The sequence below is a fragment of the Planococcus citri genome, chromosome 4 (genome assembly GCF_950023065.1).
Source record: "Planococcus citri chromosome 4, ihPlaCitr1.1, whole genome shotgun sequence".
NCBI classification, from domain to species: domain Eukaryota; kingdom Metazoa; phylum Arthropoda; class Insecta; order Hemiptera; family Pseudococcidae; genus Planococcus; species Planococcus citri.
The window spans coordinates 2,999,598-3,014,257 of NC_088680.1; the positions used below are offsets into that span (position 1 = coordinate 2,999,598).

Genomic DNA, 14,660 nt, shown 5'->3' on the forward strand with positions numbered 1-14,660 from the left:
GTTTTCGAACGAATGGTCGATTCATTTACTCAATTTTTGATGAATCATTCGCGAACTAATCGATTCATTCACTCCATTTTTGGCGAATCATTCACGAACGAATCGATTCATTTACTCAATTGTTGATAAATTATTCGCGAACGAATTGATTCGTGTAAGTGACTCGTTTGTGAATGAATCGATTCATTTACTCAATTTTTGGTGCATCATTCACGATCAAACGGAATAATTTTTAGTGAATCATTCGCGAACGAATCGATTCATTCACTCAATTTTTGATAAATCATTCGCGAACGAATTTATTCGTATGACTCGTTCGCGAACGAATCGATTCATTTACTCAATTTTTGGTGCATCATTCACGATCAAATAGAATAATTTTTAGTGACTCGTTTTCGAACGAATGGTCGATTCATTTACTCAATTTTTGATGAATCATTCGCGAACTAATCGATCCGTATAAGTGACTCGTTCGCGAATGAATCGATTCATTTACTCAATTTTTGATAAATCATTCGCGAACGAATCGCAACAAATACAGTTCTCCACTTTTCTAAACACAAGTCGGTAAAAAAAGCAGCATTTTTCAAAAATGCTCTCTCTTTTGGGACCTGCATCTCTTCTTCAGAGGGACCTACCCCAACCAAAAATGTTTCTGAGTAACTTTCATCTCAAAATGGAGGTTTAAGCTAGATTTGATCAAAGTTCTCTGGTACTTTTTTCACAATTCAGCTTATAAAACACCCAGCTCTCGATTTCATCGTGTAAAACGTGCCTCACGAAGAAAAAGTGCGGTACACTATAAGTAGCAGTTTCACAACACACAATCCTGTTAACCGAAAGCTTACATGGTAAATACAAGCTCGGATTTTTTTCCCACCAGTAGTACACGATACAATGTAAGTATACATATTATACTTTCGACGACATTTTATTACAGTTTCGCGTGTCACTCAAAATCAACGTCTCGCCTCGTTTTATTAGATTAGCGCGTTAAAAAGGTGGCGCTTGGAAAAAAGATAATATTATGTGTTTGACAACATCGAGACTCGCCTACTTTTTATCAACTCAACGAGCAGCGAGGGGGACCTGGCCGGGAGGGGGAAGGGATTTTCACCGCAGCGCAGCAGCGGTTAAATAAATCATACATATTTATAACTTATTTAAAGAAGAAACGGTGTGCGGTGTACCGAGGTTTTTGGTGGAAAAGGAGCGCAGTGGAGTGAAAAGGATTTAGTCCCATCCGTCATGTTTCGGACAAGCGGCACTGTCATTTCGCAACACTTAACAATGAAAATTTTCCTCCTCTTACTATAGACGACGTTATTTTATTTCATTTTTTTTTCTTTTCTCATCGCTTCTGTAGCGAGAAAAAAAAGGGGATAATTGTTTTCTTTTTTCGGTCTTTTAGAGACGAGCGATGTCAAGAGATAAGTTTTCAGTTTGGTTTTTTTTAAAGCCACGCTGTCATCGCTGATAAAATTTCGGCGAGACCGATTGGGATTGGCCACAACAACAGTTCGATGAGCGAAAAACACGTTAGCCGAGTCGATCTCCGAAGAACCGAAGATGTGTTATGTTTAAATGAAATTTTTACTCGCACATTTTGCAGCTATTATGCGTCGGTTTTCCCGTCGTTACGAGTTCCTCATCCGCCATCTTCGAAACGAGCCCGTCTAATGTTAACCAATCCCGGGAGACCGCAGATAATAGCACAGCTACCGCGTAAACAATCGCCAACGCTGACCCATCAACAGCAACCGCAACAGCAGCAACCGCAGCAGCAGCAGCAGCAACAACAACAACAACAGCAGCAGCAGCAACAGCAACAGATACAACAGAACCATCTCCAAGAAGAACTACCCTATATCATTTCACAGCTCAAAACTTACAGTAAGTCAAACGATTCGCATTCGTTTTCGCACCCATGGGTGTTGTAGTGTCTTTTAGTACTATGTAGGTAGATATTACTATACCTATTTGCATTGTATGGTTAACTTTATGCTGGAATTTAACCCATACGCCACTGTACCTGCCTCCTGTATTCTGCTGTTTGTACGAGTATCTTGTCTCAGGAGCATGCACGAAAACGAAGTACTTTTAACCATTTTAACCTAACCAAATTTTCAAATCCTTTGACGATAATTTTTGATCGTATAAATCTTCGTCGACCCTCTCTCTAGATTTGTATATTAATGAATATTCGTGTTCCACGTTTACTAAAGTGTACTCCTTCTTCGTATGTAATAGTGCAAAGGTCTAGTCTATATGAACAGAAGTGAGTAATTTCTGCCTTAAACCTGGGCGAAATCGTTAACTGAAAGGGATTCGTTTCCACGTTAATAAAATTGCCTACCTTTTACGTATTTACGGCGCAATATTCTGCATGCAATGTTGTTTGGCTATATTTACAAGTAGTTTTTAAAACGAGATTAAATTATTGGCTCGCGTTTTGGGAAACTGCAAAATCGAGGATCGTGCTAGGTCATTTTTTGACTATTTAGGAAAAAAATTCAATGATTTTCTGACAGAGAATGCACCTCAAAACTTGGAATTCTATTTTGAGACATTTCAAAATTTATCCAACTTTCAAGAACTTATAGAAAAATCTCTATTTTACCAGAAATTCTATTGAAATTATGCTAGACTTTTAAAAATGTTGAAAAAATGATGAATTTCTATTTCAATATCATTTCAGTCTTTTGTCTGACTTCTAATAATTTGAAAAAAACAAACAAAAACTAGACAGCTAAGCAAAGCTTAGCTGCAAAGTGTGCGTAGCTAGCTGCCTTTTCTACAGCTATAACCGTTATTACATCTAGGTAGTGCATAAGTGAATCAACCATGTCACAGTGATGAGAATTTTTGAAACTCTCACTGCTTCAAAATAATAATTGTTTTTCAGTGTTTTCATATTTTCCAAATTACAATAGGTATTTCAGAATAATTTATAAGCTTGTATTGCTTCTAAATTAAGAAATTTCTAGTTGTTTTTCATAGTTTGCATTGTTTTAAAATTTACAAAATTTCAAATCGATTTCCCGAATTCCCCATCGCTACAATTTCATAAAGTTTTCAATAAATTTTCAGAATTTTGCATTGCTGCTGAGTTAGGAAATTTGCAATCAATTTTTAGAATTCACATTGCCTCTAAATAGTCAAATTTTGAATAATTTTTCAGAATTCTTATTGTCTTTGAATTAAAAAATTTCAAATTCAATTTTCAAGTTCATATTGTCCACAAATTGTAAAACGTTTACTCAATTTTTGGAATTCACATTGCCTCCAATTTTTCAGAATTCTCATCTTCTTCATAAATATTACTATACTTATTTCATATAATTTTCAAGTTCACATTATCTGAAACTTACAGAACTTTTAATCAATTTTTGGAATTCTCAGCGTCTCTAAATACAAATTTTCATATTATTTTTTTTAGAATTTCCATTGTCTTCAAATTTATAAATTTTCAAACCAATTTTCAGAACTTGCTTTTTATTCTAAATTAAGAATTAAATCTTATAAAATACCTATGTTAAGAATTTGCATTGCCTATTACACGAAAAAAATATGGGTAATTTTTACAAAAAAATTTAACTAAATACTCACAATTAAGTACCAGATCCCATTCAATAATTTTTCCTGTAATCGTATAGTAAAACTTATCATTTTAATAAAATTTGCTATAGGTACCAATAGTAAAAATCATTTTGTTTTAATAATTTTTACTAAATCATGATAATAAAAATTACATGTTTCAATTGTACAAAAATTAGTTTAATTTCTCATTTTGAAGTAATTTTTAAATTATAAGTAAAAAGTTAAAAATTATTCATGTCAAGTAATTCTTACTTTATACTTATGGTTATAGGTATACAAAAAATTAATGAAATGAATTTTTAGTAAGCAAATGATATCATAATTCATAACTCCGTTTCAACATTATTTTTGCTCCATTACCATGTACTACATAGTAACTCCAAAGCATTTACCTATCCAATTTTCCTACGAAAAATCTGTCACCTACCTACTTACCTCACGGGGATTCGAACCTGGGTCCCTAAATTTCCTATTCCTACCTACATGCCCTAACCACTCAGCCACCACTTCGCTACGAGGGTTACGGCATTAAAATAATATATTTGTTTGGTAAACGCCCCACCAAACCACTCCCACTTGGAATTTACAGCTAACAGACTGGGGGTGTAACAGGGTACAATGAAACACAGCTGGTGATGGAATAGACTGGGGGTATAGCAGGGTACAATGAGCGGCAGGTGTTCTACAAGTCCCCTTTTCCCTTTTTTAGGATTTAATGCATTAAAATAATGAACTAAAATTGCAATTACTCAGCAATTACCCATCCGAATTGAATGAAAATTAATCTATTCCCTCCGCCTTAATGATTCTCAAATGGTGTCCAATAGGTACAAAAAACGGTTGGATAGCTTAAGAGAACATTCAGTTCCAATAAAATTTCATTTCTCAAAGCGAAACCAATAGTGTGCTACGCACACTAAAAAACAGATAAATTATCAAGATTGTGTCAGACTTTTAAAAAGTTGAAAAAAGGGGATTGAAAACCAAAAGTTTTTTTGCCCAAAAAAATGCATGAACTAACAACCCCTTTGTATTTTTTGGATTTTTTGATTTCCAAGAAAATCGAGTAAAATGTCGTTTTCGACTAATTCGAGGTCGCCGAGTCCGAATCTGGTGTCCATTTATGTCGTGGAACGCTGCTTCAGTGAGAAATTGTGACTATTTGAAATTTCAGAGTTTATTAGGGTCAAAATGTTTTAGGTCTTAAGAAGAATTTGAAAAAAAAAGAAATGAAAATTTGAAAATAGTATTCTAAAAAAAGTGAGAATATGGAATGCGGAGAATTGAAAAGGTCAATTGAAGAAACAACATTAACAAAAAAAAAATACATAATTTTACCAGTTTTTGGCAAACTTATCTTTTGGACATTTTTGGCAAAAAACAGGACTTTTATTTCACAATTTTTGAAAAAAACTCAACTTTATACAACTAAGGAAAAAGTCAATATTTTTTGGATGTTCAATAATTGATAAATTAGGTCAGTAAAATGGTCGTCTTCCTTCCTGTCTGGTTTACTAAGGTCAATGACCCGTCTGTCTGGATGTTCAAGGTCGTTTGTCTGTCTGAATTAATTAATTGGGTATGAAAATAGTCGTCTATCCATCTATCTGGCCTCTTAAGGTCGTTGACCTGTATATCTGTCTTTTCAAGGTTATCTGCCTGGACTCTCAAGGTCAGTGACCTGTCTTTTCGGCCTATTTGGTCTCATAAGGTTTTGGGTTTATTTTTGAAAATTATTTACATCTTATAATTACTTATTCCTGCAGTGAGGGGGCGGGGCCTCTTCCGCAGGAATAATACCAGTACAATCTTAAGTTTAGGGGGAGGGTGATGTAATTTCTAATACTAAATGACAAACTTAATACTAAAATTTAGCTATAAAAACTATGTAGAACTTTAGCTAGGCCAAGATTGAGTGTTTCAATTTTGCTTAAAACCAAGAGGGGGAGGGGATGGTCTGGCCACCTTTGGCTCCTATAGCAGGATTGTCCAAAAGGATATGATTTCATATGTGTGAAAGTCCTTACATAGTGGATAAAGTTGGAGTAATTTTGAATGCTGAGGATGGACAGTGGACACATACCATAGGTTTCTTCTTTCTTCCATCCTTCAGCTGAAGGTAGTGCTATAATATACATCCATTGTACTATGTAAATTAAATTAAATACAGTGGAAATCGCTTATAATGAGATCGGTTAGTACGAGATTTTGGATACAACAAGCAAAATGCTCGGTCCCAAGCACAACACCATTTAAACATGTACGCAATATGGTACCTGTTAGAACGAGCTCATTTATAACGAGGAATCTGGATAGTACGAGCTGAAATTCTTGAAATTTGGTTTATTTTATTGTTTTTTCTTCCGCTTATAACGAGTGTTCTTGCAGAAAACATTCATTCAATCCCATAATTTCAGCTTTATAAATTAATTTGGTAAAATTTTGAAATTCAGGCAGATTTTGTGGCATTTTTTAAAAAACAGAACTTTTTGAAAAGCTGCTGAAGGCTCTAGAAGTGGTCAAAACGATTTGAAACTGTTTCCAATCGATTTGACAAGTCGAAAATAATAATAAAATTGACAATTTTTTTTTTTGCTGCACACGTTACAAGTATCATTTATAAGGAGGAGCTCTTTATATTCGGCTATTACAAGATATCGCACCTCGGGAGTTATAAGGTCACATCTCAAAAAAAATCAATTTTGGTGTTTTTGCATTTTTGGGGTTTGCATGACCCCCTGCAACCAAAAATAACACTTTGAGTCGGGTATGCTGCTTAGATCATGTAAAAAATGCAAAGGGCCTAACTCAAAATTTCTACAACATTGCAAGTTGTTTGGAGTTATAAGGTCACATCTCAAAAAACTCCTCTTTCTTTGAGTAAAATTCGCAAATACAAAGTGTCAGAAACCAGTTTCGATAGTGTTGAACGTTTTTAAGATGTAAAATAATCACAAGGAGTGTATTTTTTGTAGGTTTGTTCCAAAACAAAAAAATTTTAAAATAGAACATTTTTCAGAAAAATTAATTTGCATATATATCGAAATTTTAGTTTTTTGAGAAAAACTCAAAAACTAAGCACTCTAGAAAAAAACTAACGACATTATGTCGATTGGAAATTTAATTCTCTACAATTTTGTTATCATGAAAATTTTTTTGGACGCTTTTTTTCGCCTCCAGATCACTTTTTATGAAAGGTTATAACTCAAAATGTTTTCCAAACATTGAAATATTTCCTCTTTAAGATTTCATTTTTCAAAATATTCTTATGCTAAATGAAGGTAGGATACCCAATCTTCAAAATGACATGCTATTCATTCCTCACAATTGATTATAAGTTGATGAAAATAATGAATCAAGTTTTAAAAAAAAAGAAAATCACTCTCCTGTAAAATTTCACTTTTTTGAGATGTGACCTTATAACTCCCGAGGTGCGATATGTACTTGTTATAAATGCAATACCTTTTAGTACGAGAGACCGGATACAACGAGCAAAATGTCTGGTCCCTTCAATCTCGTTTTAAGCGATTTCCACTGTAAGTTATGGGGGAGGTCCAATTACATAGGTACCTTGATGTTGTTTGGTATCTCCCTGAATTCTCTCATGATGCTTGACCGTACCTGGCCCCAGTCAAGCTTGTCCAGCCCACAACCAATCTGTGGGATCGCGAGTTTTTTGATTTTTCTTCTAGTACATTCCCTGGCAAGATTTTGGATGCCAAGGGAGAAGTTCTTATATGTTGGTTTGTTGTCATAGTGGATTTTTGTGATGATGAAGAATATTATGTAGTGACCCTGGCTCACTGTTTCTTCGATTTTACGCTTTAGAGTAGCCACTTCCCCCACATTGTCTGGCTGGGGCATAGAATCGCTCTTGGATTCCACGGGTCTCATGAGGTCAGTGATCCGTCTTTTCAAAGTTGTCAATCGGCCTATTTGGCCTCCTAAGGTCATTGACCTGTTTTCTCAAGGTCGTATTTTCGCCTGTCTGGCGTCTTGCAGTTTTTTTTACATGCCTGTCTGGATGTTCAGGGTAGTTTATATAATGATCTTTTAAGGTCATTGACCTGTTTGTTTGGCTTTTCAAGGTCGTATGTCATTTGGGTGGCTTCTTAAGGTCATTGACCCGTGTTTCAAAGGTGGTCTGTTCGCCTGTCCGGACTATTAAGGTCATTCTCCCGTTTTCTCAAAGTCATCTACCCGCCTATTGGGCCTCTTAAGGTCATTGACCTCTTTTTTTTTCTGGATTTTCAAGTTCGTTTATCCGTGTGTCTGGCCTTTTAAGGTGATTTACCAGTATTTTCGAGGTCGTCTGTTCGCCTGTCTGCGCTCTGAAGGTCACTGACTCGTCTGTTAGGCTTTTGTACTCAAAAAACATTCACATGTTATCGTAGATAAAAATATGCACGAGTACTTACATACTATGTATTTTGTTTTTGTAGAGTTGTTAATACATACTAAAATTCTTGTACTTTTTTTCAGGTAATCCAGACGTACTAATTTGCGGAAATTGTCGAGAATTATTCTCCGAACTGGAGGAACTGCTGCAGCATAAGAAAAGTTATTGTAAATTGAGATTCACCTGTAAATGTAACAACGTCGCTTTGGCCAATTTCTCAGACAGTACGTACCCTATCACTCTTTCCAGTACCAATCTCAGCTAGTACGTCAACAGCAATTAATAATATTTCATAATATTTTCTATTCGCGTTCGCAGAAAACGGTAGCGAAGATAAGATCTCTTTATTATGCGTCGAATGTAAAGACTCGTTCGACAGCGCGTGGGATCTAATCGTACACGTCCAAGCCGCCCATATGATGAATGTCTACGAGCTGGGTACTCCTAAATCAAAAACTGATCAACTTTCACCGCGATCTAGCGAGCACGCAGCTGAGAACGGAGTAAGTACGCCATGCCAGTACATACAAAAAATACCTACATTTTATGAAAAATATACTTTCCGACAACGCTGCAACGTACCCTACGTATACGACTATACGTCTTCCGATAAGGTTCGAGTTATCAATCAAAAATATACATAGGTAAGGTACCGAAGTGCAGTCGGGCATACCGTCTCTAATGACCGTGATGGTCTTCTTCATCGCGAACCGAAGCAAAGCAAAGGGTGCCACGACTAAAGTAAAAAGTTAACTATGGGCTGGCATTGATGTTTGACATGCTACAGGGTGTGGTTTCAAAAACACACAGTCTGAACTCGCGCGTCAATTACTATTTGAAAATAGCGTTATTTTTTTTTCCTTTCCTCGTGCATTGCACGCATCATCAGCTTTTTATCACCTTGCCCCCGGCTCGGCTGCTATGCTTATATCTTGTTATCTGGCCGATAAAATTGTACGACGCGGAGGTGGTTGAAAAGGGGAAGGTGTGGAGGGGGGTTCGGGTTTGTATGAGTTTTAATTAATTCATCGTCGAGTTGGGCCGAAAACGCGTAGTATAAATTAATTTCTCCGTCTCCCTCTCTAATACCTACGTGTAGACGTACTCGTTCGTACCTTTGGATAAGTACTCGTAGTAGTCGTAGTCGTAGTCCTGCTAGGTGGTGGGTACTGGGTACTGGGTAGGTATTCGAGAGCCGGCTAAATTTTCCCATTATAATTGCTTCTATATTTTTCCCTTTTTCGTTCAACGCGACAGGAAGTTGGAGCTTTTATCTCGTAGTACGAATCTATAGCCCTCGTTTATGTATAGTTTTCAGATACCAAATCAGAAAACGAAAAAGCCAATTCTGACTCGGAAGGTCAATCACCTGGAAATCTCAATCAAAATAATGTAAGTAGTTGTGAGCATTTTTATATAGTACTAGTTCTAGGGTCTTCGAGATGCTTGTATTTTCAAATAATAGGTACTGTACTTCTGTGGAAAATGGAGTATCCCAATTTACTTACGTACGTGTCGTGGGAGAAAATCTTGGATGAATTTTGATATGGATATGGGTCATTCCAAGTCAATTGGACCAAGAAGTGGTAGGGGGTTCGGCGATTTTTTTAGAATTTTTCCTGTGGAAAGACCTTTCGGAGGGATGACCAATGGCGCAAATCGTAGCCCTCTAGCCCATTTTTAAAGGCAGCCAGGGGGTGTCAAAGTTTTCAGTGAACCTAAAATATCATCCATTTCAGCAGTGGATTACTCGATAACCGCGATACCTACCTAAATGGAACTTTTTCCCATAGTTAGGGGTTTTGAAAGGCTTCTTGGTGATATCATAAAAATCAGTGTTGCCACCTTTTTTCGTACAGAAAATTAGCTCAAAAAGTTTCGAAACGTGATTTTCATATCGTTCCGACTCTCAAAAATTCTGAAAAAAATATTTTATGGACAAGTGTTCATGCTGAACAACATACTCGTATTAAAAAATTGGGATGGTATCATACCAGAAATCGCTACGAAATTGTGTCAAAAACATGATGGTAAAATTTAGAGTTTTTCATATGATTTTTTGAAAAACTTGAGGTCGTCAAGCGCGAATACACATAAATTATGTTGAAATTGAGCCTCGATTCGTAAGTTTACGCAAAAAACCGTCAGTTCTCGATAAAGAAGTGACTGAGGCTCAAAACGGACACCAGATTCGGACTCGGCGACCTCGAATTAATCAAAAACGACATTTTACTCGACTTTTTTGAAATTCAAAAAAATCCAAAAAATGTAAAGGGGTTTGTTCATGCATTTTTTTGGGCAAAAAACCTTTTTTCCTCCAATCGAGTTGAAAATTGGGCTAGGGGGGTTTCTTGGGACGGTGAATTCATTTCCGGTGTCAGATTGTTGCCAAGACGCTTCCTTCTACTGAAAATTGACCATTTTTCGGACTCCGAATGAGCTAGGAAAAAGTTGTCAAATTTTGCATTTTTAATGACGTTTTTTGACTAATTTGAGCGCGCTGAATCCAAAAATGAAATTTGTTTTGCGATCGGACTCGTATTCGGCGAAATATTTGCAATTTCTTGCTAAAGAAAACGCTTATGACAAAAATAGACACCAGATTCGGACTCGGCTTGCTTGAATTAGTCAAAAACGACCCTTTACTCGATTTTTTTTGAAAATGAAAAAAATCCAAAAAATGCAAAGGGGTGGTACACGTTCATACATTTTTTTGGGAAAAAAACTTTTTCTCTCCAATCGAGCTGAAAATTGGTCTAGGGGGGTTTTTTGGGACAGCGAATCCATTTCCGGTGTCGGAATTTCACCAGATCGCTCCATTCTCTCGAAAACAGCTTTTTTTGACATCAAAAATGACCCGAAAAAAAGTTGTGGAATTTCGAATTTTTTATGGTGGATTCTGACTAATTTGAGCACGCTGAATCCAAAAATGACGTTTGTTTTTCGATCGGACTCGTATTCGGCGAAATATTCGTAATTTCTCACCGCAGCAGCGTCCATTGACAAAAATGGACACCAGATTCGGACTCGGTGACCTCGAATTACTCGAAAACGACCCTTTACTCGACTTTTTTGAAAATAAAAAAAATCCAAAAAATCCAAAGGGGTACGTTCATGCATTTTTTTGGTCAGAAAAACTTTTTGTCGCTAATCGAGCTGAAAATGGGGTTAGGGGGGTTTTTTGGGACGGCGAATTCACTACCGGGGTCAGCTTTCCACCAGAGTGCTTCATTCTCGCAGAATCAGGCTTTTTTTATACTCAAAAATGGCCTGAAAATAAGTTGTGAAATTTTGAATTTTTTATGACGGATTCATACAAATTCGAGGTCCCTGATTTCAAATATGACGTCAAAATCGGTGCAAGCATCTTTGATTCCAAGATAAGCGCCAGTATCCCATGAAGAAGGAGCGAGTGCTAAAATCGGACAGCATATTCGGACTCGGAGACCTCAAATTAGTCGAAAACGACCCTTTACTCGTTTTTTTTTGAAAATCAAAAAAATCCAAAAAATGTAAAGGGGTAGTTCATGCATTTTTTTGGGTAAAAAGACTTTTTGCCTCCGATCGAGCTGAAAATTGGGCTCATGGGGTTTTTTGGGACGGTGAATTCATTCCCGGCGTCAGATTTTTACCAGAGTGCACCATTTTCTCGGAAACAGCCTTTTCTCAAGTTGAAAATTGACCGAAAAAAAGTTGTGGAATTTTGAAGTTTTTATGACGGATTCTGACTTATTCGATGAGGCTGATTTCGAATATATCTTCGTTTTGAGATCGGACTCGTATTTTGCAAAATAATCGCAATTTCTTGCTGAAGCAGCATCCATCGACACAAATGGACACCAGATTTGGAATCTGTGACCGCGAATTAGTCGAAAACGACATTTTACGCGACTTTTTTGAAATTCAAAAAAATCCAAAAATTCCAAAGGGGTACGTTCATACATTTTTTTGGCAAAAAAAAACTTTTTGTCGCCAATTGAGCTGAAAATCGAGTTCAGGGGGTTTTTGGGGACGGCGAATTCATTTCCGGCGTCAGATTGTCGCCACGACGCGACGCTTACTTCTACTGAAAATTTGCCATTTTTCGGACTCAAAATTAGCCGGAAGAAAGTTGTCAAATTTTGCACTTTTAGTGATGTTTTCTGACTAATTTGAGGTCGCTAAATCCAAAAATGAAGTTCGTTTTGCGATCGGACTCGTATTCGGCGAAATATTCGCAATTTCTTGCTGAAGCAGCATCCATCGACGCAAATGGACTCCAGATTTGGAATCGGTGACCCCAAATTAGTCAAGAACGACATTTTACTCGACTTTTTTGAAATTCAAAAAATCAAAAAAAATCCAAGGGGTTGGTTCATACATTTTTTTGGGTAAAAAAACTTTTTGTCTCCAATCGAGTTGAAAATTGGGTTAGAGGGGTTTTTTGGGACGGCGAATTCATTACCGGGGTCAGATTTTCACCAGAGCGCTTCATTCTCTCAGAAACAGGGTTTTTTTGGAATCAAAAATGGCCTGAAAAAAAGTTGTGAAATTTTGAATTTCTATAACGGATTTTGACTAATTCGAGGTCGCTGATTTCAAATATGACGTCAAAATCAATGCAGGCATCTTTAATTCCGAGATAAGCGCCAGTATCTCATGAAGGAGGAGCGAGTGCTAAAATCGGACAGCAGATTCGGACTCGGAGACCTCGAATTAGTCGAAAACGACCCTTTACTCGACTTTTTTGAAATTGAAAAAAATCCAAAAAATCCAAAGGGGTACGTTCATGCATTTTTTTGGACAAAAAAGCTTTCCGTCTCCAATATAGCTAAAAATTGGGTCAGGGGGTTTTTTGGCACGGCGAATTCATTTCCGGTGTCAGATTTTACCGAAGTGCACCAATCTCTCTGAAACTGGCGTTTTTTGAACTTGAAAATCACCCGAAAAAAATTGCAGAATTTTACATTTTTCTATGACCAATTCTGACTAATTCGAGGTCGCCGAGTTCAAATCTGGTGTCCATTTTTGCTGAGGGACGCTGCTTCAGTGAAAAATTGCGAATATTTCGCCGAATATGAGTCCGATCGCAAAACAAACTTCATTTTTGGATTCAGCGTGCTCAAATTAGGCTGAAAACGTTATTAAAAATTCAAAATTTGACAACTTTTTTCTAGCTCATTTTGTGTCCAAAAAATGGTCAAGTTTCAGTAGAAGGAAGCTTCGTGGCGACAATCTGACACCGGAAATGAATTCGCCGTCCCAAAAAACCCCTTATAGCCCAATTTTCAGCTCGATTGGAGAGGAAAAGTTTTTTTGCCCAAAAAATGCATGAACGTGTACCACCCCTTTGCATTTTTTGGATTTTTTCGAATTTCAAAAAAGTCGAGTAAAATGTCGTTTTAGACTAATTCGAGGTCACCGAGTCCGAATCTGGTGTCCATTTGTGTCGTGGCATGCTGCTTCACTGAGAAATTCGATCTATTTGGCAAAATACGTGTCTGATCGCAAAACATAGGTCATATTCGGGTTCAGCGACCTGAAATTAGTCAGAAAACGTCATTAAAAGTGCAAAATCTGACAACTTTTTTCCAGCTCATTTTGATTCCAAAAAATGGCGAATTTTTAGTAGAAGGAAGTGTCGTGGCGACAATCTGACACCGGAAATGAATTCGCCGTCCCAAAAAACCCCCCAGACCAGATTTTCAGCTCGATTGGCGACAAAAAGTTTTTCTGCCCAAAAAAATGCATGAACGTAACCCTTTGGATTTTTTGGATTTTTTCAAATTCCAAAAAAATCGAGTAAAAGGCCGTTTTCGAATAATACGAGGTCGCCGAGCTCGAATCTGGTGTCAAATTTTATCGCCGGTGCCTCTTTCGTAAGGAACTGACTGATTTTTTTTTTCAAAAAGTGTAATTTGGCTCCATTTACACGTCATGTGTACTAATTAGCCTACCGTTGGTCTAGATAATTTTTGAACGTTGTTAAAATGATCATTATCAGTAAATAAATTTGTGGGTGAATTTTGGAAACTATAATCAAATTACGATCCCACATCATGTTTTTTTCCGCGATGAAAAAAGTACTCTATATTTTCCATAGAAGATTTAAGTATTTATTAAAGACCCTGTGCATCATTTAAAGTACATATTATGTATTTAATAATTCACAAATTTCAACATTATAATTTTCGTAATTTTGAATTTCACAGAATTCGAGCATCCGAAATCTCGGAAACTGTTTCATGTTGAGCGATAAATCAGTCGTGTACACAACTGTCTCCAGCGAAAGCCAGTGAATGTTTCTTTTCTTTCTTTCTTTCTTTCTTTTTTTTCTATAGTTTATAGTGTGTAAAACGTTATTGTTATTATTTTTTCCTCTTTCATTTTCTCCTTTTTTATATAAAACAAAAAAAAAAGTTTGATAAATATACATAAAAAATAAGCTTTTTATAAATGAATCACACTTTCATCAATTATATTGCACTTTACTCCGTGCACCTTTTAATTAAATCTATGTTATGTTTTGGTGTTTATTTATTTTTGTTTTTTTAAATTTTTATTCTCGATAATTTGTTTTTTAATTTCAGATGAGGTGTTTGTGAGCCTGGCAGAGGGGAGGTGAGGTCAAACCACTCTGGGTCCATTAAAAAATAATATTTTTTTGGATTTTTATTGCAGA

At 36.4% G+C, this 14,660-nt stretch overlaps 1 protein-coding gene across 2 annotated transcripts in view; it reads left to right on the forward strand.

Annotated features, from left to right (window-relative positions):
- LOC135845062 (RNA-binding Raly-like protein) overlaps positions 1-14,514 on the forward strand; it is a 196,293-nt gene extending 181,779 nt beyond the window's left edge. For both annotated transcript variants that reach the window (XM_065363526.1, XM_065363527.1), the window contains 5 exons: positions 1,613-1,893; positions 8,083-8,223; positions 8,318-8,502; positions 9,311-9,391; positions 14,191-14,514. In XM_065363526.1, the coding sequence (XP_065219598.1) occupies positions 1,613-1,893; positions 8,083-8,223; positions 8,318-8,502; positions 9,311-9,391; positions 14,191-14,277 (775 nt within the window). In that variant the 3' untranslated portion in view covers positions 14,278-14,514. The remainder of the gene's footprint in view (positions 1-1,612; positions 1,894-8,082; positions 8,224-8,317; positions 8,503-9,310; positions 9,392-14,190) is intronic.
- Positions 14,515-14,660: the final 146 nt, after the last annotated feature.